Source organism: Xyrauchen texanus, chromosome 28 (assembly GCF_025860055.1).
Source record: "Xyrauchen texanus isolate HMW12.3.18 chromosome 28, RBS_HiC_50CHRs, whole genome shotgun sequence".
NCBI classification, from domain to species: Eukaryota; Metazoa; Chordata; class Actinopteri; order Cypriniformes; family Catostomidae; genus Xyrauchen; species Xyrauchen texanus.
Genome location: NC_068303.1, coordinates 1,422,277 through 1,449,298, shown reverse-complemented (window position 1 = coordinate 1,449,298; position 27,022 = coordinate 1,422,277). Strand labels below are relative to the sequence as shown.

Here is a 27,022-nt window from a genome sequence, read left to right as displayed (position 1 = left end):
TGGTAAGTCCCACTTGCTATTGTTGGAGCCAGAGAACTCACTGCAACAAACCGCGACACGCCCCAAAGCGGGATGCCTGCTCTGATTGGTCAGTGTCGCGCCCAAACCGCGCCCATTCACGCAAACGGATCATTTATGTTGCGCAGTACATTATTAAAGGTGCTGTACACCTTTTTAGGCTTACAAACATAAAATGTCTCTATTACCTGACAGATATTACCGAAATAGAAGCCGTGAGAAATCACACCTGTGACGGGGAAGCGGCCAATCAGAAACGTTCTCCGCCTGTTGCTGACATTGGATTGGCTGGCATTTCTGTGTGGGGCGGTGTGTTTGAGAGTTTAAGTTTGTAAATCGGTTGAAAATCATAGACAGCTTTTTTAACATATAATTTTATAACTTAAAAAATAATAAGAACATGAATGTATAATACAAATAAGAAAAACACGATACAATTCGCGTTCAAAGTTTTCACTCAGGATGCGTCCTAAAAGATGCATAAACTCACAATTGCTACATTTAAATAAACGCGTCCCTTGGCCTTTCTATTTGGACTTATAAAAATAGTAACATATTTTTAATCGATATATGTACAATAATAAATGTTATAAAATCACATTTAGGCATAATCACTTATATAATATGTTTATATAACACATTCATCTCTAAGGACCTGTTGACGAAGGAGCCACAACATTAAAGATGGCGGCGGCGGTGGGTTGCCTCGTTTCCTACGGCAGCGACTCAGATTCGGAAAATGAGTCTGAATCCGCTACCAGTCCACAGAAAGTCGACCCGGACGCCCTCGCTCATCTACAACCTTTAAAATCGACCAGTCTCATGACTGTAGCCGTCCTGGATTCAGCTCCTGAAGTCGCTGTTAAGGTACACTTGAAGCGCGCCACATACAGTCAATGGCTCTGTTTCAAAAACTAGTGAGCTGCCTTCCTAGGTAGCAGCATTTAGGTGTCAAAATGTTTTAAAATGATGCCCAGAAATGCTGTTGTTTAGTTTGGAGGCACACTAGGTATTGAGCCAGTAGGTTCATATATATATATATATATATATTTAATTTAATTTAATTAAAACCGATATTTATCTAATAACAAGTGAAATAATTTCTTGTTTTTTTCTTCTTCAGGAGGATGTTGAGACGGGTGTGCATCTGGATCCAGCACTCAAGGAAGTCAATTATAACCCTACATATGATACCATGTTTGCTCCAGAGGTAATTGTGGCTCATTAACATTCAGACACTATCAACATTATACAGTTCAATATAGCCTACATTAAATTGTACACATTGTGAATGTACACAATGTACACCAAGATCAGTGTTGGGTGTAATGCATTACAAAGTAATTAATTACTGTCATTAAATTACTTTTTCATTTAAAAAAGTAAAGTAACGGATGTTAATGTATGTTTTCTAATTTAACGCCGCCCCTTTAAATTCTTTGGCCAGTTCATGAATACATTATTTGATTTTATATGATTTATTTGAAAAAAAATTAAAAGAACAGTTTCAATTCTGTCATTGTATTTTTCATCTGGTCGAGGTTGATGAGGGTTTAAAAAGTAATTGGTAATAAGTTATTCAGATACTTTTCAGACAGAGTAATTAGTAAAGTAATCTGATTACACTGTAGAAGATGTAATTGCATTGGTGTATTTCAAATTGCACGCATATAAACTCTGACTGCAGCTCAGCTTTTATAACATGCTTCTGATGTTTGTGCGTTTAGAATGAGTTTTAATAAGTTGTCTAGTAATATGAGCATGTTGTTTAGATTGAGTTTTAATAAGTTGTCTAGTAATATGAGCATGTTGTTTAGATTGATTCTCTCTTCCCATTGCAGTTTGGACCAGTTAACCCATTCAGAAGCCAGCAGATGGCTGCGCCGAGAAACATGCTGTCTGGTTTCGCAGAACCGGCTCACGTCAACGACTTTATGTTTGAGCAGCAGAGGAGAACGTTCTCTACGTTTGGTGAGACATGCGTGACTCTCGTTTGACAACAGATTGAATCTGTATCAGTATCTAATGTTTATGGTTGACGTTTGTCTCCCAGGTTACGCTCTGGACCCGTCCGTGGACACCAGTGAGGTCTCGGCCAGCAGTTACATTGGAGCAATAGACGAGGCAGAGAAAAACAAAGGTAAGGTTAGAAAAATTAGAAAATAAAAGGCCCTTATGAAGCTGAAGTAAATACGACAGCCCTTTCGCTGTCAAAATAAAAGCCTCCAGGTGACGATATTATGTTAATAATGTATAATGTTAATAATTTAGCATTATATTATAATAATCAACCTGACGTGTCCCACAGTAATAGTTTTGTATTATGCAATGTTCAACTGGGGTTTCGAAATAAAGTCAGTGAAATAGCTTTGCACGGTAAAAAACATTTTTAAGGTAAATTATGGTAAATGGTCTGCACTTATATAGCGCCTTTTTAAGCCTTAACGGTATTCAAAGCGCTTTATACTTTTCTCATTCACACACACACACACACACACACACACACATTCATACACCAATGGCTGCATGTAAGGCACTAGTCTGCCATTGGGAGCAACTTGGGGTTCAGTGTCTTGCCCAAGGACACTTCGGCATGTGGAGTCATGTGGGCCGGGATTCGAACCACCAACGATTAGTGGCCGGCCCGCTCCACCAACTGAACCACAGACACCCCTAAGCAAATAATGCTTTTTATTAAGCTACTATTTACAGGTACAGGGGGTGGAAACCCTTTAATGCTGTTCATATTTGTTCATTAGGGCTAACCGTGTTTGAGACCGGACTGAAGAAATCAGAGAAGAGGAAGAAGGTGAAAGGCGGAGATGCGTCAGAAATCGACAGTTTCCTGGGACCCTGGGCCAAATACCAGGATGAGAAAGATGTGGCCAAACCCTCAGAGGTGAGATGTGGAACAAAAACAATTCTGCAGCCTCTGTTTCAAAGTGAATTTATACAAGTTTGAAAAGGTCATTGTGAAGCAGCAACGAGGTCAAAGGATACGTCTCTAACGCTAGAGAACTGCCGTTTTGGGCATCACAGCTGTGTTTTGAAACATTTTAAACATGCCTGTGATGCCTGAAATTGTCTTGGTTGGCCGTTAACTAGGTTTTGAGACACAGCCAAAGTCAAAATACAGTATTTTAGTGCTCTCAGTCGATTCAAATATTTAATCGCATCATTTTTCTGCATTAATCGTGATTTTGAAAGTGCTTAAATTTGACTCTTTATATACTTTTCCTGTTATAATGCATTTAGTTTCTTCTTAGAAAAGAAAACAATATGTTACAATAATGTTTTATGAACATTTTCCAGAAAAAGTCTTCCACTGTTTAACCTGTTGATACACAATCGCCCTCATGCAGTACTGACGACACTCTGCTTACACTTAATATATAATTTAGCATCTATAAATGTAATTAATGTTAACATTATACATCTTGTCAAAGGTCTGAGGGTTCAACAATGATATCCGATCTCTGTTTCACGATAGTAATCCTCCAGAAACAGTAATTGAGTTATTTGTGCAGGAGTACAAATGAAAACATGCAATATCAAAACTTTTATTATGAAAACATGTAATATCAAAACGGGACTTTTATTATGAAAACATGCGATATCAAAACGGGACTTTTATTATGAAAACATGTAATATCAAAACGGGACTTTTATTATGAAAACATGTAATATCAAAACGGGACTTTTATTATGAAAACATGCAATATCAAAACGGGACTTTTACTATGAAAACATGTAATATCAAAACGGGACTTTTATTATGAAAACATGCGATATCAAAACGGGACTTTTATTATGAAAACATGTAATATCAAAACGGGACTTTTATTATGAAAACACGATCGCCAGATGAATCCAGTTCAACACACTTGAGTCAATCGTCCATGACAAGCCTTCATTAAAAACATCCAATCGCACTTTTTGTCCATAAAAGTGATAAATGTGAGAAATATTGATATATTCTCCATTGTTTACATGAGATCTCGCCTTCATCATCGTTCTTCATCAAACTGCAATCTGAGCAGCATTCATGTTGTAAAACTGTTTATGATCTGATATATTAGTCTCATAAACAAAACCAGCCCGTCTCCAAAGTCTGTTTATAAAAATGTGGCGTAGTTTTATTCATAATAGTCGAGCAGTGCCGTCAGATTTAGTGTCGTCTTGAGAGGCGGAGGTTAATTTTACTCTGAACACTTCCAGCGATTAAAGCTGCAGGAACTCATTAAAAAAATAAACTCAATAAACACAGAAAAAAATAGACATCATGTTGAATTTGTTGAGTTGTTGACAAAACATCTGTTTGAGAATTTCATGAGTAGAAACTACTGAAATATGAACTTCAGTAGTTTCTATCAAACTCACTTTCATGTCTGATAAGATTAGACTGATTGCGTAATGTGAGCTGCATCTAATGCTGTCTATTTCTGCACAGCATGGATTGAAATCTTTCCAAATTCACCATTAGCCAGATTTATTTTAGACTGAAAAGCTGCTAAAACTTTGTTTTCAGGATGAGCAGAAAGAGTTGGATGAGATCACCGCAAAGAGACAGAAGAGAGGAAAGAATGAAGAAGAAGCTCCAGCGGAGGAGAAGACCATCTTACACAGTAAGACACATGAGGACGATATAAACACACCGTATAAATTAGCGGTCAACCTTTATATCGCCTATATATTCGTAATTATCGCATCGGACGATACATTTTCCCCTTTGGCCGATTTGTTTCTTGAGGGCTTTGATAATCTCCTGCTTGCATGTGAAGTGACTGAGACATGTAACCGAGCGGTCACGGTTCGTTTTGTTGTTACGTGCTATCGTGTTACTACAACGCCGTGTCGTTTAAACGGTCCGCATAATCAGAGCCGCGCGTGGCAGATGCGTTTTGAGCTGTTTCATCTGTTTCATTCTCTCTCTCTTTCCTCAAGAGTAAAAGGCAGATATCAATAAAACTAATATCATATACCGATATGCACATATCTTTAAACCGATATAATAAACCAACCTCACAAAACTTGAGCAGATCCACCATCCTGTTGAGCGCTCATTTATTTACCTCTAAATCATGTATTATATCCGTCTCTCCTCAACTGTTCCCTTTCATTTTATCTTTCTTTTCTAATGATAAAAGTCAAATATCAATAAAACTTCAATTATATATCGTCTGCAAATATGCAGATATCTTGTGCAAACAGATGTAATTCACGAATCGCACATAAATCCAGTATTTTCTTCCCGTCGAGCGCTCATCTAATATCTTCATCTGAAGCATGTATTATATCGGCCAGAGTCCAAACTTCAGGATCCGGATCAAATGTTCCTCTGATTCACATATCATGACGGTCAGTCCGTGACAATCCAAGCAGGCGATCCGCGGCATTTAAATGGTCAGGAGATCGCTGCTCGCGCTGGATCCTTCAAAGTAAAATCGCTCCACGTGTGCTATAAGTAAATGTCATATTCACTATCACTATATTTACAATTAGTTCGATTCGGTATTTTTGGCGAAAATGTGATTTACCAACGTATCCATGCCATGTATGGTCGCTGGACTACTGTTTGTACTGTTATTTACTTTTTCCAAATATATTAGTTTTTACTAAGTTAAAGTTTAGTGTGAAATTGAGTAAATATAGTGCTAAATAAGAGTTTATAATTTTGTTATTTACTACATTAAATTGTGTGAAATATCGGCACTGTATCGGCCACCCTGTTCTCTGGATATCCGCATCAGCCATTAAAAACCCACATGGGTCGATCAATAGTATAAATTGCTTCTACTGACTGAACACATCATTTAATTCTCTGTCTGTCTCTGCAGTTAAAGATGCGTATGATTATCAAGGCCGCTCGTACCTGCACATTCCACAGGACGTGGGCATCAACCTGCGATCTGCAGACATACCAGACAAATGTTTCTTACCTAAGAAACAGCTGCACGTCTGGACCGGACACACCAAGGTGAGTACAGTGTTTATAGAGTGATACTGTATATTTACAGAAGAGGTGATTATCTGTCAATCAAGTCCACACACAAGATAATCAGATGTATAGATCATTAGATAATCCACATGAAGCACAATGTTACATATGACCACCAGGAGATGGCGCCAAATACACGACACAGACTCAATGATGACTCAAATGACACAGAATGAAACTCATTCTGTGAAATCTCTTGACTAAAATCATGTCTGCATGCTATGCAAACCTTTAGTCATTGTTGTGTTTGCATGTGTAATTAGTTCTTATGTACAATTATTGTCTTTTATTTGTTTGGAGATGCTTTTGGACACTATGATTAATTATATTTGTAATGTTATAACTTTTGATTACTTTGTCGTATCAACACAAAAGTTTACTCCGTTACAGTTGACATGTTTGGGAAGAAAACAAAACTAGTTTTGTGGCGCCACCTTATTTACACCCAGAGATGTATAATGACAAAATTAGAAAAACATTTTTTATATATATTTTATTTTTTTCATTTTTATTTATTTTTTTCATCGTAGGCTGAGAATTAGGGCTGCAACTAATGATTATTTTGATAATCGATTAATCGAACGATTATTCTGCGACTACTGCAACGATTAATCTTTAGTTTTTAACCGATTATTCACCGTTTGTCCCAACTTAAAAGGTTGTATTAAAAGAGATCAATCAGAACTGAAGTGCGGCATCATTAGTTTAATGTGTTCTCGTGTTATTTTAAGTGAGATGAAATGACTATTCGACAGCAATTTTTATTGTCGACGTTGTCGATAACGTCGACTAATCGTTTCAACTTTGGGTATGCCACTGAAACAAAATCTTTAATAACACCTTCAGAGTTTAAAGGGTTAATATATTTATGTAATATACTGAGTAGAGATACATTAGTAGTAGCTTAATACACATTTACAAATATTTTTATACTTAAATAAAATGCTGTTATTTGCAGAAAATCACAGCTGTGCTGATATACGGACTAACAGCACGATTACAAGTGTGATATTACTTTTATACAACAGGTAAATAATATCAAATACCTTGAGTTTCAGACAATAATTGGCCAGTTAGTTTGTGCATTTCTTTTCCTCCAGAGAAAATTGTTCCCTAATTTGTTTACAAATCAGTGTTTTTAACTGAACGAATCGTTCTCGTTCACTTTCGTTGTTTTGTTGGTGAACGGCTCGGATCATAAAAGACGCCACCTACTGGCGTGAATATGCACTTTCCAGAAATGGCCACTAAATCCGTGAATTAAATTACAATTAACGATGAATGAAAACCCCCACCCCTATTTGAAAAGTCATGAACACAGAGAAGCAGAGGGATACATAATTGTGTTTATAAATCGCACAAACGCATCTGTGTGTCACTTTCTGTGTGCAGGGTGTCAGCGCGATACGTTTGTTTCCTGTATCTGGTCATCTGCTGCTCTCCTGCTCCATGGACTGTAAAATCAAGGTGATTGAGTTTGTTTATTGCTCAAGAGGGCGTTCACTCAGGAGGCGTACTTTCATTCCAAAACAGCCACAGGAGCGTAAAGGAACGGAAATGAAGTACATGGGTGTTTAGGGAGACATTGTTTAACATTTCATCGCTAAAATAGGCAGAAATATTGTGAGCTACTGCTATGGAAATGGTAAATTAGCATTATGTTCTGGACATCTTTGGAATGAAATGCTAGTTTACTGCCTACTTTTCTATATACACTGTATTCTGTGTACTATATATATTTATATTTAAAGTAGTGTCTGAAGCAGTACCAGTGTACTACATTGTCATCTCATGATCTCATTGCATGTTTTACTCAGTGAGTGGCGTTCTTTTAGATATGAACGGGTTTACCCTAGCAACCAAGTATTAAATCACATATATCTGCACCAGAAAATCGTAGAGACTTCCGGGTTGACTTTATTTCACTCAGGATGGAAAGTAGCTGTGATAAGTATCACCCTGGTAACTGCCTTTCAACTAGATGGGGGGGGGATTACCCTAGCAACCAAGTAACAATTCCCATATCTCTGCACCAGTACATTGTACAAACTTCCTGTTTGGCTCATTTGAATAAGTGTCATGCTAGCATTACCTAGCGAAGTGCTTAAACATGCTAAAAACGTGCTAGCATCGCCTATCATAGTGTTAAAACATGGTAGCATCATGCTAATATGTTGGTATTGCTTAGCAAAGTGTTAAAACATGCTAGCATCATGCTAAAAACATGCTAGCATCGCTTAGAGAAGTGCTAAACATGCTAAAAACATACTAGCATCATGCTAACACATACTAGCATTGCCTAGCGAAGTGGTAAACCATGTTAAAAAAGTGTTGGCATTATGCTACCATCACCTAGCAAAGTGTTAAAACATGTTAAAAACTTGTTAGCATTATGCTAACATATGTTAGCATCACCTAGCAAAGTGTTAAAACATGTTAAAAACATGTTAACATCATGTCTACACATGCTAGCATCGCCTAGCGAAGTGTTAAAACATGTTAAAAACGTGCTAGCATCATGCTAACATCACCTAGCGAAGTATTAAAACATGCTAAAAACATGCTAGCATCATGCTAACATGCGAGCATCTCCTAGAGAAGTGCTAAAACGTGCTAGCATCACATAGTTATGTGATAAAACATGATAAAAACTTGCTAACACATGCTAGCATCGCATAGTTATGTGATAAAACATAACAGATATGAAACTCCTGTTTTGGGTAATCATGTCATTATGTTTTTTGGCATTTAAATACATTTTGGGTAACAGAAGTTGATTCGAATTTTTTATGTGATGCAATGGTCAAAGACGTCCATTTATATGTACATTTAACCAGCCATTAAAATATAGTGTGGATGGAATGCAAGAACACTTCCTTTATGAACGGTCCCTTATTTTGTCAAGGTAAGTGCATTGCTGTAAAGATCTTGGTAATGTATAGAATGCAACATTAAAAGACATAATTGGATGACTTAGTGAGTATGTTAATGCTTTCTGATGTTGTTTGTCTTCTCTTCTAGTTGTGGGAGGTTTATAACGATAGAAGATGTGCACGGACATTTATCGGTAAGTGCTTTTGTGTTGTTATAATCCAGTACAAACGGTGTGATTCTGTAGAGAGAGAACTGAACTGTATTAGACTGTGAGATGGATGATTTTTGTTGTGATCATGCAGCTCAGACATTAAGGTTTGAGCAATAATAAAGGATAGATTTGAAACTATTGGGATGTGTGGTGTTTGTGAAGAATGAGATTGACCTCCATGTTCCACTCAAATGTCTCCATATTAAAACTGAATGAGATGGGGCTCTTTAGACTCTGTTTGAGGTTTTGATATTCCACTGTCCTGCTGGGTCACAACCGTTCTAAACGGGTCCCACGAGGCGTTGTAAATGGGAGTTGCCTTTCATCACCGTGGGTTACGGTTGCTGCATGGCTACGGTTGCCAGGCTGATAAAAAGCTCCGTTGAGTCTTACATCTCTATCACACATTGAAAGAGAGAAGCTGAAGTCTTCTCTACTTACCTGACCTGTTCCTCTTGTTTTCTGTCTGTGTCTCGAAACCAAATGAGCTGCCTACCTAGAGGATATTTTTAGGCATTATGGGGGCATTTGGAGAATTCATATGATCAACTGATCTCAGAGATAAATGCAAATATTCAACCTGTTGTGTCAATCAGCCATTAAATGCATGTTCAAAACGGCACTATATATTGACCAAAAATGCACTCTTAAGTCCTCAATCTGGGCGGCGGAGGATGAATCTCAGTTGCCTCCGCGTCTGAGACAGTCAATCCGCGCATCTTATCACGTGACTTGTTGTGCACGTTACCGTGGAGACGTAGCATGTCTGGAGGCTTCACGCTATTCTCCGCCGCATCCGCACACAACTCACCACACGCCCCACCGAGAGCGAGAACCACATTATAGCGACCACGAGGAGGTTACCCCATGTGACTCTACCCTACCTAGCAACTGGGCCAATTTGGTTGCTAAGGAGACCTGGCTGCAGTCACTCAACACGCCCTTGATTCAAACTCGTGACTCCAGGTGTGATTCCAAGGCCACCTTTTTTTTTTTTTTGTAACACCCATGTTAAACAAAAATGCTGACTTGGGTAGGTAGCTTGCTTTTTTTAATTTTATTATATATATATATATATATATAAAAACGACCATGTCACCCAAATATGCTGCCTAGATAGGGAGCTTGCAAAATGGTTTTTTTTACGTTTTATTAACACCCTTGTTAACCAAAAATGCTGACTTGGTAGGCGGCTCACTAGGTTTGATCTTTGATAGTGTGAAATGTTTTGAAGTTGGAAAGAATCCAAAAAATCAACTAGAATCAAGTCACGCAATGTCTCTAGCACGTCTCGCTCAAACTAGAGTTAATATTCGTAATGTGCTTCTTTTAAAGAAATGTCATTAATGAGTTGTTCATTCTGCAGGTCACAGTAAAGCTGTACGGGATGTGTGTTTCAATAACACCGGCACACAGTTCCTCAGCGCCGCCTACGACAGATATCTCAAACTCTGGGACTCGGAGACTGGTGAGGATCTGCTTTATATATATTTACACATAACGGGGCAATTTTGTATTTTCTAGGCCTTTTCGACTCCGTTATTGTCTGACCGGTTTGAAAAATAAATAGGAACCGTTTTGTGGATCTGTTTGTTCTCACTTTGATCTGTTGTGTTGTAAAGCACCCATCCTTGTGTCTTACTGTCACTTTCTGCTCCACCAGCAGGGGGAGCCACTCACACGTGGGCAGATCATGTTAATCAGCATCAGCTAACAAATAATCTTATGTTTAATGTTCATGGATCATTAAATAGCATTCGCAATGCATTATGTGAACTATGGACACTAAGCGCAGCAAAAGGCTGCTAGTGTGAACGCCCTTTAAATCGTGCACATTTACTAGCATGTAAAAGGGGGAAATTTAGATTTTATGTTGACTTGTATGAGTTTTAATGTACAGCACAGATCCACTAAAGATTTTGAAACAGATCTGGCGTGTGTGAGAGCGCGTGTGTGCGTGCGAGTGAGTGTGTTAGTGATTGTGCGCGCGAGAGTTTGTGTGTTCGTGATTGTGCGAGAGAGAGAGAGAGTGTGTGTGTGTTAGTGATTGTGCGAGAGAGAGAGAGAGAGTGTGTATGTGTGTGTTAGTGATTGTGCGAGAGAGAGAGAGAGTGTGTGTGTGTGTTAGTGATTGTGCGAGAGAGAGAGAGAGAGAGTGTGTGTGTGTTAGTGATTGTGCGAGAGAGAGAGTGTGTGAGTGTGTTAGTGATTGTGTGCGAGAGAGTGTGTGTGTTCGTGATTGTGCGAGAGAGAGAGAGAGTGTGTGTGTGTTAGTGATTGTGCGAGAGAGAGAGAGAGAGTGTGTATGTGTGTGTTAGTGATTGTGCTGAGAGAGAGAGAGAGTGTATGTGTGTGTTAGTGATTGTGCAAGAGAGAGAGAGAGTGTGTATGTGTGTGTTAGTGATTGTGCGCGCGAGAGAGAGAGAGAGTGTGTATGTGTGTGTTAGTGATTGTGCGAGAGAGAGAGTGTGTGTGTGTGTGTTAGTGATTGTGTGCGAGAGAGAGAGAGTGTGTGTGTGTGTTAGTGATTGTGCGAGAGAGAGAGAGTGTGTATGTGTGTGTTAGTGATTGTGCGGAGAGAGAGAGAGTGTGTATGTGTGTGTTAGTGATTGTGCGAGAGAGAGAGTGTGTGTATGTGTGTGTTAGTGATTGTGCGCGAGAGAGAGAGTGTGTGTATGTGTGTGTTAGTGATTGTGCGCGAGAGAGAGAGAGTGTGTGTATGAGTGTGTTAGTGATTGTGCGAGAGAGAGAGAGAGAGTGTGTGTATGAGTGTGTTAGTGATTGTGCGTGAGAGAGAGAGAGTGTGTATGAGTGTGTTAGTGATTGTGTGCGCGAGAGAGAGAGTGTGTGTATGTGTGTGTTAGTGATTGTGCGAGAGAGAGAGAGAGTGTGTGTATGTGTGTGTTAGTGATTGTGCGAGAGAGAGTGTGTGTGTGTTAGTGATTGTGCGAGAGAGAGTGTGTATGTGTGTGTTAGTGATTGTGCGAGAGAGAGAGTGTGTGTGTTAGTGATTGAGAGAGAGAGAGAGTGAGAGTGTATGTGTGTGTTAGTGATTGTGCGAGAGAGAGAGAGTGTGTATGTGTGTGTTAGTGATTGTGCGAGAGAGAGAGTGTGTATGTTAGTGATTGAGAGAGAGAGAGAGTGTGTGTGTGTGTTAGTGATTGTGCGAGAGAGAGAGTGTGTGTATGTGTGTGTTAGTGATTGTGCGAGAGAGAGAGAGAGTGTATGTGTGTGTTAGTGATTGTGCGAGAGAGAGAGTGTGTGTGTTAGTGATTGAGAGAGAGAGAGTGTGTGTGTGTATGTGTGTGTTAGTGATTGTGCGAGAGAGAGAGTGTGTGTATGAGTGTGTTAGTGATTGTGCGAGAGAGAGAGAGTGTGTGTATGTGTGTGTTAGTGATTGTGCGAGAGAGAGTGTGTGTATGTGTGTGTTAGTGATTGTGCGAGAGAGAGAGTGTGTGTGTTAGTGATTGTCGAGAGAGAGAGTGTGTGTATGTGTGTGTTAGTGATTGTGCGAGAGAGAGAGAGAGTGTGTGTATGTGTGTGTTAGTGATTGTGCGAGAGAGAGAGTGTGTATGTGTGTGTTAGTGATTGTGCGAGAGAGAGAGTGTGTGTGTTAGTGATTGAGAGAGAGAGAGTGTGTGTATGAGTGTGTTAGTGATTGTGTGCGTGAGAGAGAGAGTGTGTGTATGTGTGTGTTAGTGATTGTGCGAGAGAGAGAGTGTATGTGTGTGTTAGTGATTGTGCGAGAGAGAGAGTGTGTGTGTTAGTGATTGAGAGAGAGAGAGAGAGAGAGTGTGTGTATGTGTGTGTTAGTGATTGTGCGAGAGAGAGAGTGTGTGTGTTAGTGATTTTGAGAGAGAGAGAGAGAGAGAGTGTGTGTGTGTTAGTGATTGTGCGAGAGAGAGAGAGTGTGTTAGTGATTGAGAGAGAGAGAGAGAGAGAGAGAGAGAGTGTGTGTGTGTGTTAGTGATTGTGCACGAGAGAGAGAGAGTGTATGTGTGTGTTAGTGATTGTGCGAGAGAGAGAGAGAGTGTGTGTATGTGTGTGTTAGTGATTGTGCGAGAGAGAGAGTGTGTATGTTAGTGATTGAGAGAGAGAGAGAGAGTGTGTGTGTGTTAGTGATTGTGCGAGAGAGAGAGTGTGTGTATGTGTGTGTTAGTGATTGTGCGAGAGAGAGAGTGTGTGAGAGTGTGTTAGTGATTGTGCGAGAGAAAGAGTGTATGTGTGTGTGCGCGTTGTTTGTCTTTGTCTTTGTTAGGGTGTGTGTGTGTGTGTGTGTGTGTGAATTCACAAACTGTCCTTTAAAAATCTGGTCTTGTCTCTTTCAGGCCAGTGCATCTCCCGCTTCACAAACAGAAAAGTTCCCTACTGCGTGAAGTTCAACCCCGATGAAGACAAACAGAACCTGTTTGTTGCAGGAATGTCAGACAAAAAGATCGTCCAGGTAAGAAACCGCAGGCTTTGTGTGTGAGGCTTTCTATAAGGGTTTATATCTCATGTTTAGATGAGAAACCTCACACACTCCACTGCAGAACGACACCTTATTTCACGCTCTGAGAGGTCGTCCATAAACACAGAATGAGAGACCTGCGTGAAGCTGCATCAATCATTGGCCGTACAGGAAGGATGTAAATAAAGCAGTGCAGATGGTAAACAAGATGGAGGACAACTGACTCTCTCTCTCTGTCACACATGTAGTGCGATTTATTTTGGACAGTTCATGTAAATTAATCGATTGGGAACTCGTTGAGTGGGCCAAAGCACAGGAGTAAGTCCTCCTTTGAACAGCTCAAAAGAAGCTAAATGAAAGATTTGGAGTGGACTAGGCAAAGTCCTGACTTGCACCAGATGCTGTGGCAGGACCTTAAACAGGCAGTTCATGCTCGAACCCTAAAATGTGGCTGAACTAAAGCAGCTCTGCAAAGACGAGTGAGCCGAAATTCCTCCACAGCGTTGTGAAAGACCGATCTCCAGTTATCAGACGCGTTTGGTTGCGGTTGTTGCTGCTAAAAGCGGCACAAGGGGGCTAATTTTATGGAGTGGTGGTGGCGTAGTGGGCTAAAGCTCTTAACTGGTATTCAGAAGGTTGCTGGTAAGATCCCCACAGCCACCACCGTTGTGTCCTTGAGCAAGACACTTTGATTGACGGTCTCAGAGGCGGAGGCAACTGAGACTCGTCCTCCACCCGGATTGAGGCGAGTAACCGCGCCACCACGAGGACCTACTAAGTACTGGGAATTGGGAATTCCAAACTGGGTAGAAAAGAGAATTAAAAACAGGATGCACTCATCTTATTTGGCACACTGTATAGTTGAGATAGTATGTGAATTGTGATTTCTATGTGTGTGTGTTTGTTCTTCAGTGGGATATCCGCTCTGGCGAGGTCGTACAAGAATATGACCGACATCTGGGTGCCGTCAACACCATCACGTTCGTGGACGATAGCCGACGATTCGTCAGCACCTCAGACGACAAAAGTCTGCGTGTGTGGGAGTGGTGAGTTCAAGACGCATTCAGAATCAGATCATCTTTAAGTATTTGGAGTCTAGCTAAACTACGCAAGCTATGTATGTGTGGCAGGGCGGAGCCGGGTCGTGATCCTACACACCCGGTCCCGTATTAGGCTAATCAAGCCTCAAGCCAAGAGGGATAAAGGTCGACTGCGGAGGATCGTGCGGGAGAGAGAGATCGTTTACGGACATGTCCGTCATGTGTGTTTGTCTTTTAAGTTTATCATTAAAACTATTATTTATATTGTCAAGCCGGTTCTCGCCTCCTCCTCTCCGGGTTTCCGGCACCAGTGTAAAGAGATCAATGGAAAGGAGGTGGTGAGAACCGGCTTGACAATATAAATAATAGTTTTAATGAATTGTGGCAAGGAGAGGGAGAGGGAGAGAGATGAAAGAAAAAAAAAAAAGAAAAACCAGCCGCGCCTCTCCGAACAGATCAGAGGCAGACCTCCAGCCCATGGCGGACGGAATGCCCCGCCGCGTTCTTGGGGAACAGACGGGGTCTCCCCCGCCCCTGGCAGCAGTTCTCCCGCTCCAGGTGGTCGGCTGCGAGCCCCTCCCCGCTCGTGGTCGGTGGTCTCAAACCCCGGCACGTTTTAGCGGCTGGTAGGCGGCGACTCCGCCCCTGGCAGCGGCCCTGACCGCTCCAGGTGGTCGGTTAGGAGCCCCTTCTCCCCTCGCGGTCGGCGGCCGTCGTCCTCTTCCAGGCGGCCGGGCTCCTCGTCCCCGGCAGATGGCCGTGGCTGCTCCGTTGGGGTGGATGGTAGTGGCGAGAACTCTACTACGGCGTATCCCTCCTCCTTCCCGGGTTTCGGCACCAGTGTAAAGCAGTCAATGGAAAGGAGGCGGCGAGAACCGGCTTGACGATATAAATAATAGTTTTAATGACAAACTTAAAAGACAAACACACACATGACAGACATGTCCGTAAACGATCTCTCTCCCGCACGATCCTCTGCAGTCGACCTTTATCCCTCTCGGCTTGAGGCTTGATTAGTCTAATACGGGACCGGGTGTGTAGGATCACGACCCGGCCCCGCCCTCCGCCCTGCCACAGTATGATTGTTAGGTTCATGGGAAGGGGACTGAATGCTAGAAAAAAAGGCTAAATCAGTGTTTTTGTAGTGGTAAGTCTGCAGAGCTACTTTTACTGAACTAAAAGGCTTGTTCTTTTCCTCACTCGTATCCAGTGGGTTATTTTTGGTCGTGTGTTGTCTGCAGGGATTTCTCTCTTCCTGTAGAGGGTTCTGGTCTTGCTCGGGTGTCCGTGTTGTGTTCTAGTCTTGAGGCCGTTTACTCTGTCATAGGTTGATTGCACAATCAAACTCTTAATGCACAGATGTGCAAAACTACATATTTCAACCCTCTACAGTAGAGGTCTGCAACCCGACCCTTGACCCGAGAATCCGACGGGTTTTTGGCCAGGTTCAGTTCTCTCTCTCTCTCAAAAGCACATTTTGAATGTTTTGTCTGTTCTGTATTTCAGGGATATACCTGTGGACTTCAAATACATCGCTGAGCCCAGTATGCATTCAATGCCCGCAGTCACACTCTCACCCAATGGTATGTGTTCTCCTATCTGGCATTGCAGGTCTTAAAAGTTGTATACATTATCGCTAAAAATCGATGTCCATTTCGAAATGCCATTTTTATATCTGTAACCTTACTGTTGTGCTCTGGAGTGTCTGTACACACACTTATCTGCTCAACTCTCTATTACACCATTTAAATGTCATGTCGCCGTCCCCGCTGGAGCGTTCAGACCCCCTATAGCTCATACCGTTTCCTCGCTTTACATAAATGAATGATCGGGTGGGAACAGGTTTCCCTCTCTTCCTGATGACGTTACACTTTTAAATCACAAGCCTTTTCTGCTTCTATGATGGTTCATTTCCACGCGTCAAACATTTTGTTCGCATCAAATTAAATCTTGCATGTTCAACACTGATTAGTCGGTTGTTTGATCACTAGAGAAAACTCCAACGGAGCGTCTGAAGAATAGGAGCAATCTGAATTTCCAAAAGCACAACTGAACCCCCCTCTCATTCTCAGTTACTGTGGTAGGTGCCAATCTGAAGCATTATGTATGCCACATCCACACTAATATTGTTTTTTTCTATGTTTTGGCATTCCGTCCACACTGAGACAGCGTTTTTGGCGGCAACAACCAAGCTTTTTGAAAACGCTCTCCCAAGTGGATACATTTGAAAAGACGTCTTCGTGTTGTAGTGTGGACGGGGAAGACGGAATTATCTGAAAACGATGACGTTTTTGTCGTCCTGTGATCCATTCAAAACAAAACAATCAAGATGCCGGCCGTTGCGGTGTTGTTGTGCCTGTTATTCACTTGTATATCCCCTTTTCTCCCAAATTTTGGAATGACCAATTCCCACTACTTAGTAGGTCCTCGTGGTAGCGCAGTTACTCGCCTCAATCCGGGTGGTGGAGGATGAGTCTCAGTTGCCTCCGCGTTTGAGACCGTCAATCTGCTTATCTTATCACGTGACTGCAGAGACTCACAGCATGTGGAGGCTCATGCTACTCTCCACGATCCACACACAACTCACCACACGCCCCATTGAGAGAACCACTAATCACCACCACGAGGAGGTTACCCCATGTGACTCTACCCTCCCTAGCAACCGGGCCAATTTGGTTGCTAAGGAGACCTGACTGGAGTCACTCAGCACGCCCTGGATTCGAACTTGTGACTCCAGAGGTGCTAGTTAGCGTCTACTCGCTGAGTTACCCAGACCCCCGTTATTCACATTTAAAGTTTTGTTAACGATAACAGTTACTTTGTACAATCTTCACACTGCATTCCTTTAAAAACAAGTGGAAGTTTACTCGGAAATGCAGTCTGGCGACAAAACACGAGGAGAATTGCATTTCAGACCGTACATGGAACGGCGATTTTTGGCATGCGCAAGAGTTTTCATACGTTTAAGTGTTGACGACCAGCTTATGGAAAATGCTTGAAAATGGCAGTGTGGACGAAGAGCGTTTAAAAATAAATAATACCAACTGAAACACCATTGTTAAATTTGTCCAGATTAATGTGGACATTCGCGTTCTCAAAAAAGGATTTTGCTGCTTGTTTAATTAACTTAATTAAATGAACAAAAGCAACACAATTTTAGAACATTTTGTCACAATTAGATTTTATTGCGTTCTACTGCATTGCGTTGATTTTTTTTTTTCATCCAATTTGGAATGCCAAATTCCCAAAGTCCTCATGGTGACGTAGTGACTCGCCTCAATCCGGGTGGCGGAGGACAAATCTCAGTTGCCTCCGCATCTGAGACTGTGAATCCACGTATCTTATCACGTGACTTGTTGAGCTTGTGGAGGATTCACGCCGCGGCATCCACAGCCAATTCACCACACGCCCCACCGAGAGCGAGAACCACATTATAACGACCACGAGGAGGTTACCCCATGTGACTCTACCCCCCATAGCAACCGGCCAATTTGATTGCTTAGGAGACCTGACTGGAGTCACTCACCACACCCTGAGATTCGAACTAGCGAACTCCAGGGGTGGTAGCCAGCGTCTTTACCACTGAGCTAGTACTGAGCTCTAGAGCTGGTTTATGCTTAAATAATTGCAGATGTAAAACTTGCCCTGTTTTAAGGAGTAATATGATTGTAATTGCATGATATATTTTGTTCGGTTACAGGTAAATGGTTGGCTTGTCAGTCGATGGACAATCAGATCCTGATATTCGGAGCGCAGAATCGATTCCGTCTCAACAAGAAGAAGGTGTTCAAGGGTCACATGGTGGCGGGATATGCCTGTCAGGTGGACTTCTCCCCGGATATGAGGTATGAAATCAGAGATGTGTATCAGTATGAACTAGTTTTTATGGATTTGGTCACTAATGTGTTTAGTGTAGACTGGTTGGGAGTTGATTTCATAAAATTGGTCCATTATTTTAGAGTCTTAAATATCTTTGATAAATACAACAATCAAATCAACTCTTTGTAACACTGAAAAGTTACTTAATGCATACAAATGTGAAACAGACAAATTATTTTATACATGTTTCAAAATTGCTTTTTTTTTTTTTTTTTTTTTTGGAAAAAATGACTGAGGTCACCTTTAATTGACTTTTTAATGTATCTTTATTTTCCCTTCTTTAGTATTTCTATGTAAAGTACTTTGAATTGCAATTGTGTATAAAATGTGCTATGTATATAATCACACCTTGTCTAGCTGCACTACAAGCTTCTACAGTGGCAAGAAAAAGTATGTGAACCCTTTGGAATCACCTGCATTCATGTATAAATTTGTCTTAATCTTTTTTTTTTTTTTTTACTAATAACACACAAATTATTGTATTGTTCTTGTAAATATTGAATACATCATTCAAACATTCACAGTGTATGTTGGAAAAAGTATGTGAACCCCTAGACTAATGACGTCAACTAATCAGAGTCAGAAGTTGGCAAACCTGGCATCCAATTAATGAAACTAGATTGGAGGTGTGGGTTAGAGCTACTTTGACTTATAAAAATCCCTTAAATTTTAGTTTACTATTCACAAGAAGCATCTGCTGACGTGGACCATGCCTTGCAAAAAAGATCTAATGATTAAGAATTGTTACTTTGCAGGCTGGAAAGGGTTACATAGTTATCTGGAAGAGTTTAGATATTCATCTGTTCACAGTTAGACAAATTGTCTATAAATGGAGGTGATTTAGTACTATAGGTACTCTCACGAGAAGTGGCCGTTAGATATTCATCGGTCCACAGTTAGACAAACTGTCTATAAATGGAGATGATTTAGTACTATAGGTACTCTCACTAGAAGTGGCCGTTAGATATTCATCTGTTCACAGTTAGACAAACTGTCTATAAATGGAGGTGATTTAGTACTATAGGTACTCTCACTAGAAGTGGCCGTTAGATATTCATCTGTCCACAGTTAGACAAACTGTCTATAAATGGAGATGATTTAGTACTATAGGTACTCTCACTAGAAGTGACCATTAGATATTCATCTGTCCACAGTTAGACAAACTGTCTATAAATGGAGATGATTTAGTACTATAGGTACTCTCACTAGAAGTGGCCATCCAGCCAAGATGACTCAAAGGGCACACACAGAATGCTCAATGAGGTAATAAAGAACCCTAGACTGACAGATAAAGACTTGAAGGAATCATTGGAACTGGTTAACATCTCTGTTCATGAGTCTACTGTATGTAAAACATTAAACCGGTATGGTGTCCATGGTAGGACATCATGAAGGAAGCTTCTGTTTTCCTCTAAAATCATTGCAGCATGTTTGTAGTTTGCCAAAGACCACCTTGACACTACACAACACTACTGGGAAAATGTATTGTGGACTGATGAAACTAAGGTTGAGTTGTTTGGGTAGAACACTCAGCACTACGGATGGCGTCAAAAAGGGCACCACGTGAAAACATAATCCCAACAGTGAAGTTTGGTGGAGGGAGCATCATGATTTGGGGCTACTCCAGGGCCTAGACCACATAAAAATATGGCTGAGCTGAAGCAGTTCTATAAGGAAGAATGATCCAAAATTCCTTCTGAACGTTGTGCAGGTCGAATCCGCAGCTACCAGATTGGTTGTGCTTGCTAAACGCTTGGTTAAGGATCGACCAGTTATTAAATCCAAGTGTTTAGTTCCTTTTTCCACAGCACTGTGAATGTTTGATGAAATGTGTTCAGTAAAGACATGAAAGATTCTAATTGTTTGTCTATACTTGTGACATTGATGAAAATGAGATCACATTTTATGACCAATTAATGCAGTGAAAATCAATTTCAATGGGTTCACATATGTGTTCTTGCAAGTATCTAAAATGTTTGTCAACTTAAATTAAAAAAGGTTTTTCTTTCATTATGAGCAGTTGTAGCTTGGCAAGTGACTTCTCCAACAGTTGTTTATATTGTGTTCTCTCTCTTGTGTTCTCCTGTAGTTATGTTGTATCTGGTGATGCTGATGGAAAGTTGAATATCTGGGACTGGAAGACCACAAAACTGTACCACCGGATCAAAGCGCATGATAAAGTTTGCATCAGCGCACTCTGGCATCCTCGCGAGACCTCAAAGGTCATCACCTGTGGCTGGGACGGACAGATCAAACTCTGGGACTAAACGACGAACACTTTCAGGCATTTCAGGCCATTTGCTATTTTTTTTTTATCTTTTCATCCTCAAGTTTCCTTCTCATCCACACTGTTACTGTCAACTGATCTTTAACACTGATGTGATTGGGTATATTGGGCTGGTATCCAGTCACGCACACATGCAAACACAACAGAGACTTTACCTGTTGTGGATGCAGGCTGTGATCTTTTAATGTCATTTTTGTTTTTTGTTTTATCTTGATTGAACATGTAAGCATCGCTTTAACTGCATCTCCAGTGTCTCGGATTGCATTTTGATGATAATAAATCTCTGTAGTATATTTCTGCTGTCCATGTGTTTTTATACATTTAAAATAATGTCACAACAGAACAAATATTAATAATGTTTTTGGTGTGAGCTGGAAATTTCTTTGTGACATAAACTGGATATTTATTAGCATGCACCACACTGATTTAGACTGTGTGCATTCTAGCAGCACTCAAACAAATGATTGTTGTCTAAAATATCCCATTTATCCCCATCTCTTCATAACAAAAAAAAGAGAGAGAAACCACTGCAAAGTCCTTTATTTGCAGTCCTTTTCATACAATTATATTTTCCCCCTGAAAGTATTTTTTAATTAAACGTCTCCCTGATATCTTTGGTCGGTTGTCATGATAAAAGCTTGTGAGAATGAATAAGGAATGTTGATCGAGCTAACACAGAGAGAGAGAGAGAGAGAGAGAGAGTGTTCCTCAAGAACATCAGATAAAACAGGACTGATGAGAAACACTGACATGTTCTCATTAAAGGCTTGTGTGTTAAAGGATTTGTTCTTATCCTGTAAAAAAACATGCATTTATTACAGGATTACAGCGTCTAAAAACACAGAGGTGAATTTCACAAAGAAATGTCCAGGTCATATTTACAGTAATCGCAAGAAAAAGTAAATAACCCCTCAATTGTTGTTGTTGTTGTATATGAATTATTAACTATTCTAGGAGCATTAAAATTTTAGCATTGTGACTATATTTAAATGATAATTAAACCTATAAGCTCAGATGGACCCGTGTAATAAAAACTGCAGTCTTGATCAACACAAAATATGTGTCGTTTGAAAGCTTAGAAGCTCTACTTTATAATACATGTAGACATTATGACCAAAACTGATCATATGAAATCTGCAGATAAATCAAAATTGCACTGCACATATTATTGCAATCAGTAAAAACACCAAACTCCTCAAATATCCATGTATCATATGTTGTTGGAACGCTCTTAAGAAGTAAAATACAATCAGCCCATGTGTTTTACTCTCAGACAAAAATATAGCGAGTAATATCTAAGTATAAGTCTTTGACAATTATGTTGGTGTTGCTTATATGCCACGTTTTTGCTTATAACTTCACAAAAAATAAACGGATCATAAAATCTCACATGTCATCATTTATTTAGAGTCTGTGATTATCTTTCAAACGAGTCCACACACAAGATAATCAGATGTATAGATCATTAGATAATCCACATGAAGCACAATGTTACATATGACCACCAGGAGATGGCGCCAAATACACGATGATGACTCAAATGACACAGAATGAAACTCATTCTGTGAAATCTCATGACTAAAATCATGTCTGCATGCTATGCAAACCTTTAGTCATTGTTGTGTTTGCATGTGTAATTAGTTCTTATGTACAATTATTATCTTTTATTTGTTTGGAGATGTTTTTGGACACACGGATAAATTATATTAGTAATGTTGTAACTTTTGATTGCTTTGTCGTATCAACTCAAAATTCTACTCGGTTACAGTTGACATGAGCGGCATCTTATTTACACCCAGAAATATATATTGGCAAATCAGAAAAATAATTAAAGAAAATGTTTAATTTTTTTTATTTATTTATTTTTTTTACAGTTTCTTAGACTGTGAGTCTCAGAATGTATTATAATATATACCATTAAATATCCACTGTATAATAAACGCTGCGGGACTGCAACCAAACATTTCCGACACTAATTAATTTTTACAGTCTTTTACGACTGTTGCTTGTCAGACTATACGATACGTTCCCAAAGAGATCTTGGGTAAAAGCCATTTCACACTGTGTGACATTATTGGTGCATGTCGGGTCCGGATGCACCAATAATAGGAGGGTTTGCCAATCATCCGATTGATTATTCCAGGATATCTATTTCACAGAGTATCATCTGGTGATGGTTATCATTCTGGTGAAAACCGAGTATTCACCCATCCCAATATGTAGGAGCTGCTTGCGTTCTGGAGGTTTTTGTGTAGAAACAGACGTGGTTTCGTCGGGTCGCTGGAGATGTGATAGAGGCGAAAGTGAGCCCGCTCCAACTCCCTGAGAAGGCTGAACCAATAGCGGACCACTGAGGGCTCGTCTCCGCCCACCTCGAACCCCGCCCAGTGCAGGTGCACCTCGAGAAGCAGCAGCCCGATTGAGTCCAACACTTCCTCGAGAATCAGATTCTCAAGAATCTTCCACTCTGCACTTTCCATGTCCACCTTCAACACGTCCACCTGAGAGAGATGTAAGTGGTGGGGTTATTTATGCAAAATGTATCAAATATTTGTATATATGTTAAAACGAATGCATTTATTTTTTCCCCTTTTAAAATTCTTGTATCCCAGTTTAAAATAAAAGAGTCGACAATTAGTCAATTGGGAAATGGGTGTCAATAGAACGCAACTTTTTCAGCCTTCTTGGTTCCGGAAGTATTTTCCCAATAATTTCTTCCATAGAAATGTAATAGAATCCTTCAAGAGTTGTAAGCCATGAACCGAACCAACCAACTCTGAGGTGGATAATAACATTTCAAACTTTGATTTTAAGCAAAGTAGTATTTGAAAATCAAACAAAAGGCACAGATACAAGACTGAGGGGGTCTGGGTATCTCAGCGAGTATTGATGCTGACTAGCACCCCTGGAGTTGCGAGTTTGAATCCAGGGCGTGCTGAGTGACTCCAGCTGAGTCTCCTAAGCAACCAAATTGTCCTGGTTGCTAGGGAGGGTAGAGTCACGTGGGGTAACCTCCTCGTGGTGGTGATTAGTGGTTCTCTCAATGGGGCGTGTGGTGAGTTGTGTGTGGATCGTGGAGAGTAGCATGAGCCTCCACATGCTGTGAGTCTCCGCGGTGTCATGCACAACGAGTCACGTGATCAGATGCGCGGATTGACGGTCTCAGAAGCGGACGTAACTGAGACTTGTCCTCCACAACACGTATTGAGGCGAGTAACCGCACCACCACGAGGACCTACTAAGTAGTGGGAATTGGGCGTTCCAAATTGGGGAGAAAAGGGGATGTGTCATTGTAACCCAAATAAACCTCTTATTTCTTTATGTACTAACTAGTGAATGTTAGCATGCTAATTACATGCTGGTTGGAAGCACTACAGAGTGTAGTTTAGTAACTTTGTTATGTTAGCATAGCATTTCCTCAGTGAAGCAAGCAATCTGTCTAGCTCCACTCTCAGTGCTCCAACTATTTCTAATAGGAAGTTGCCAAAGTCTAAAATGTTGCTTCAAATGTAAGACGTCAAATGTACACGTGTGTCCATATCCATTCTCTCTTGCACTGCTAGATCATTTTTCAATACACTTCTGTCGCTCTAGGCTGACTCTCTCTAAACAGAGAGCATGCATGTGAATTGGCTGTGGGGGGGGGTTCTGTGAACAGATGTGGGACAGTTTCACTAAAGCAGACTTCAAAAGTCACTTAAATTGTCACTAGATGGGCCTTCTATTCTCTAAGGGGCGTCAAAATGTTGCTAAATTGGCAACCGTGTCCACTCGTCACCCCCAAAACTCCTCGTGGTCGTGAATGGCTACTTTTGCATGGGCAGGTACCACTCACGTTTCCATCTATATTTTGAATATCTAGTTTTATTTAAGGGTGTGTTGCAGAGGGAAGACTGGGAGAGATGAAGAGGAAAAACTCCAGAAGCAAAGACACCGAGAGGTTGATGAGTTTCATGCTGGTTTTCTAGTTCTTCAACTCCCACGGGTGTTCGCTGTAATTCAGGCCAGTCATCTGCACTGCCCACCTTTCAAATGCTCTTCCTCAAAGAGAGAGTGTCCTACTTTCTTTCCCTTCACGCAATCGCTCATTCCATTTCCTCCAACTTCGAATCATCTCTCAGGAGACGCCGTTTGCTCTGTGCTAATATCCCACATCAGTTCTTGTGCTTCTCTGTGGAAGACTGAAAGGGAAAGATGGCACCATATGGAGGAACTACAGCTTGATGCCAAACGCCTCAAACGCTGCAATCTGTGCTCACAGCGGGCAACTACAAACGCCAGTTTGATTTCTGATTAAAAAATGGAGGCGGAATATGTGTGAAGCACCTGTTCTTGAGATTGCTGTTAATTAAAAACTAAATATTTACTGATAACACATCTGTCGAATTAAACTGCTCCACTCCTTTGGGGAACTTCGGTGCTCTATGAGGTGATTGATTACAGGCCAGTAGTTGAGCAGAATGTCCAGGCTGCTCTCTTCCATTGAATGAATGTGGATGGTAACCAGGGATTGTCAGTAAGGTCACCACCCGCCCCGTAGAATACAGGAACATCCTGTATTTAACTCCTAATACTCGTGCATTAAATAAAAAAAGAATCATATTATTCATAAATAATATTGCATGTGTTTTATAATATTATAAACAATTTTTTGTTGTTGTTGTTGCTGTTATAACTTTGTAAACATGTAATTCTGGTTCTGTTCACTCTCACTAGATGGCAGCAAAACACTAGGAAAAATATTTTTCTAAATACATGACACAGACTCAATGATGACTCAAATGACACAGAATGAAACTCATTCTGTGAAATCTCATGACTAAAATCATGTCTGCATGCTCTGCAAACCTTTAGTCATTGTTGTGTTTGCATGTGTAATTAGTTCTTATGTACAATTATTATCTTTTATTTGTTTGGAGATGTTTTTGGACACTATGATCAATTATATTTGTAATGTTGTAACTTTTGATCGCTTTGTCGAATCAACACTAAGTTTTACTCTGTTAGAGTTGACATGATTGGGAAGAAAACAAAAGCAGTTTTTCGGAGCCGCCTTATTTACACCCTGATATATATATATATAATTAAAAATAAGAAAAAAAAATATTTGTTTTGGCCAATTTTTTATAGATTTTTGTTCCATCAGTTTCTTAGCCTGAGAGTCTCAGAATGTATCATAATCTCCATCATTAAAGTTATAAAAGTAAATGATGCCAAACACTTGACCCTCCTTGTTATAAGCCTGTAATTTCTGCCTGTTGATCGTATTTGACAGATAAAAAAAATCTGTTTTTTCTGTCTTTCCCAATGACGATCCCAATGATCGTTCATTTTAGACTGCAAATACTAAAGGTGCCTCTTTTTTTTTTTTACACCCACTTAGACTTCTCAAATGAAGCCCAATGTTCAGAGGGCAGATGGAGCCACCAAGTCTTGTATTGCACTGCTCCGATAAAGGAAACCATTTTTATTATTTCAGTCAAAAATTACCGTTACTGTTCCAGAATCAATTGTGTCAAGTAGCCGTGAGCTTTTTGTGTAACTTTAGCAAGCTGCTATTTTTATTCCCGGCAAAAACGATACTCCGTTCAGAGTGTCTTTTGTTATGTGTAGTTTCGTTATTTAATTCCTTTAAACGAAGTTGAAATTCTGCAATGATGCGGGTGTCTGAGGGGTTAATGTTGTTTTCACACCAATGTGTACGTGGGCATAAAGTTCTTCTCATTATAGTTAAATGCACTTAATGCCAAATTCTCAGAGCACTCTTAGTGCCTTTGGCTCAGTCAGTCCATACATATGCATGAGTCATAAATCTATTAAATCTGCAGCCAGAATTATGAGTGCATTATGAATTCATTAGCAAGTGTTGCACAGACGGTTGCGAAATGATCCCTCTTGATTCTTTTTGCATTCTCTTAGAACAGAACAGGTCACAACAGAGTCATGAATCACTAACACACACGCCGTTCGTTTCCATTGACTTTCTGAAACGCTCGAGAGAGCACGTGTAAAGACGGAGGTTTGCCGTGTTGAATGGTACGTGTCGTTAAACAAACATCCATCAGACATGCACAGCGGGAAACTTGTGAATGCTTGTTTGCATCTTTGAAGTGAGTTCACTTGCATTCGTTTGAATGGTTTGGGCGTTTTTCTACATGGCAAGAAAAGACAAATGAATAGCTCATGCGTACAGCCAGAAACATAATTATTTCATGTGTGCAAACACAGATGCGAATGCTTGGCTGATGCATTGCAAGCGCTCGGT

General features: G+C 40.4%; 2 protein-coding genes across 3 annotated transcripts in view; one reads left to right on the top strand and one right to left on the bottom strand.

Moving 5' to 3' along the window:
- LOC127621884 (probable methyltransferase-like protein 24) overlaps positions 1-27,022 on the bottom strand; it is a 46,898-nt gene that overhangs the window by 10,272 nt on the left and 9,604 nt on the right. Inside the window, exon 6 of one of the 2 annotated variants that reach the window (XR_007967913.1) lies at positions 22,365-23,258. Coding sequence is in view for 1 of the 2 variants with exons in the window: in XM_052095672.1 (XP_051951632.1) it covers positions 22,938-23,258 (321 nt within the window). In the remaining variant the exon portion in view is untranslated. Of the gene's footprint in view, positions 1-21,301; positions 23,259-27,022 lie in introns of those variants that run through there. The other variant, XM_052095672.1, reaches the window with a different exon arrangement.
- On the top strand, positions 703-21,035 carry LOC127621875 (pre-mRNA-processing factor 17-like). The gene is made up of 15 exons (XM_052095658.1): positions 703-885; positions 1,142-1,228; positions 1,860-1,989; positions 2,072-2,158; positions 2,778-2,917; positions 4,547-4,643; positions 5,856-5,995; positions 7,409-7,483; positions 9,038-9,083; positions 10,468-10,569; positions 13,430-13,545; positions 14,464-14,597; positions 16,098-16,174; positions 18,292-18,436; positions 20,560-21,035. The coding sequence occupies exons 1-15, from the start codon at positions 703-705 to the stop codon at positions 20,735-20,737; spliced, it is 1,737 nt and encodes a 578-aa protein (XP_051951618.1). The 3' UTR covers positions 20,738-21,035.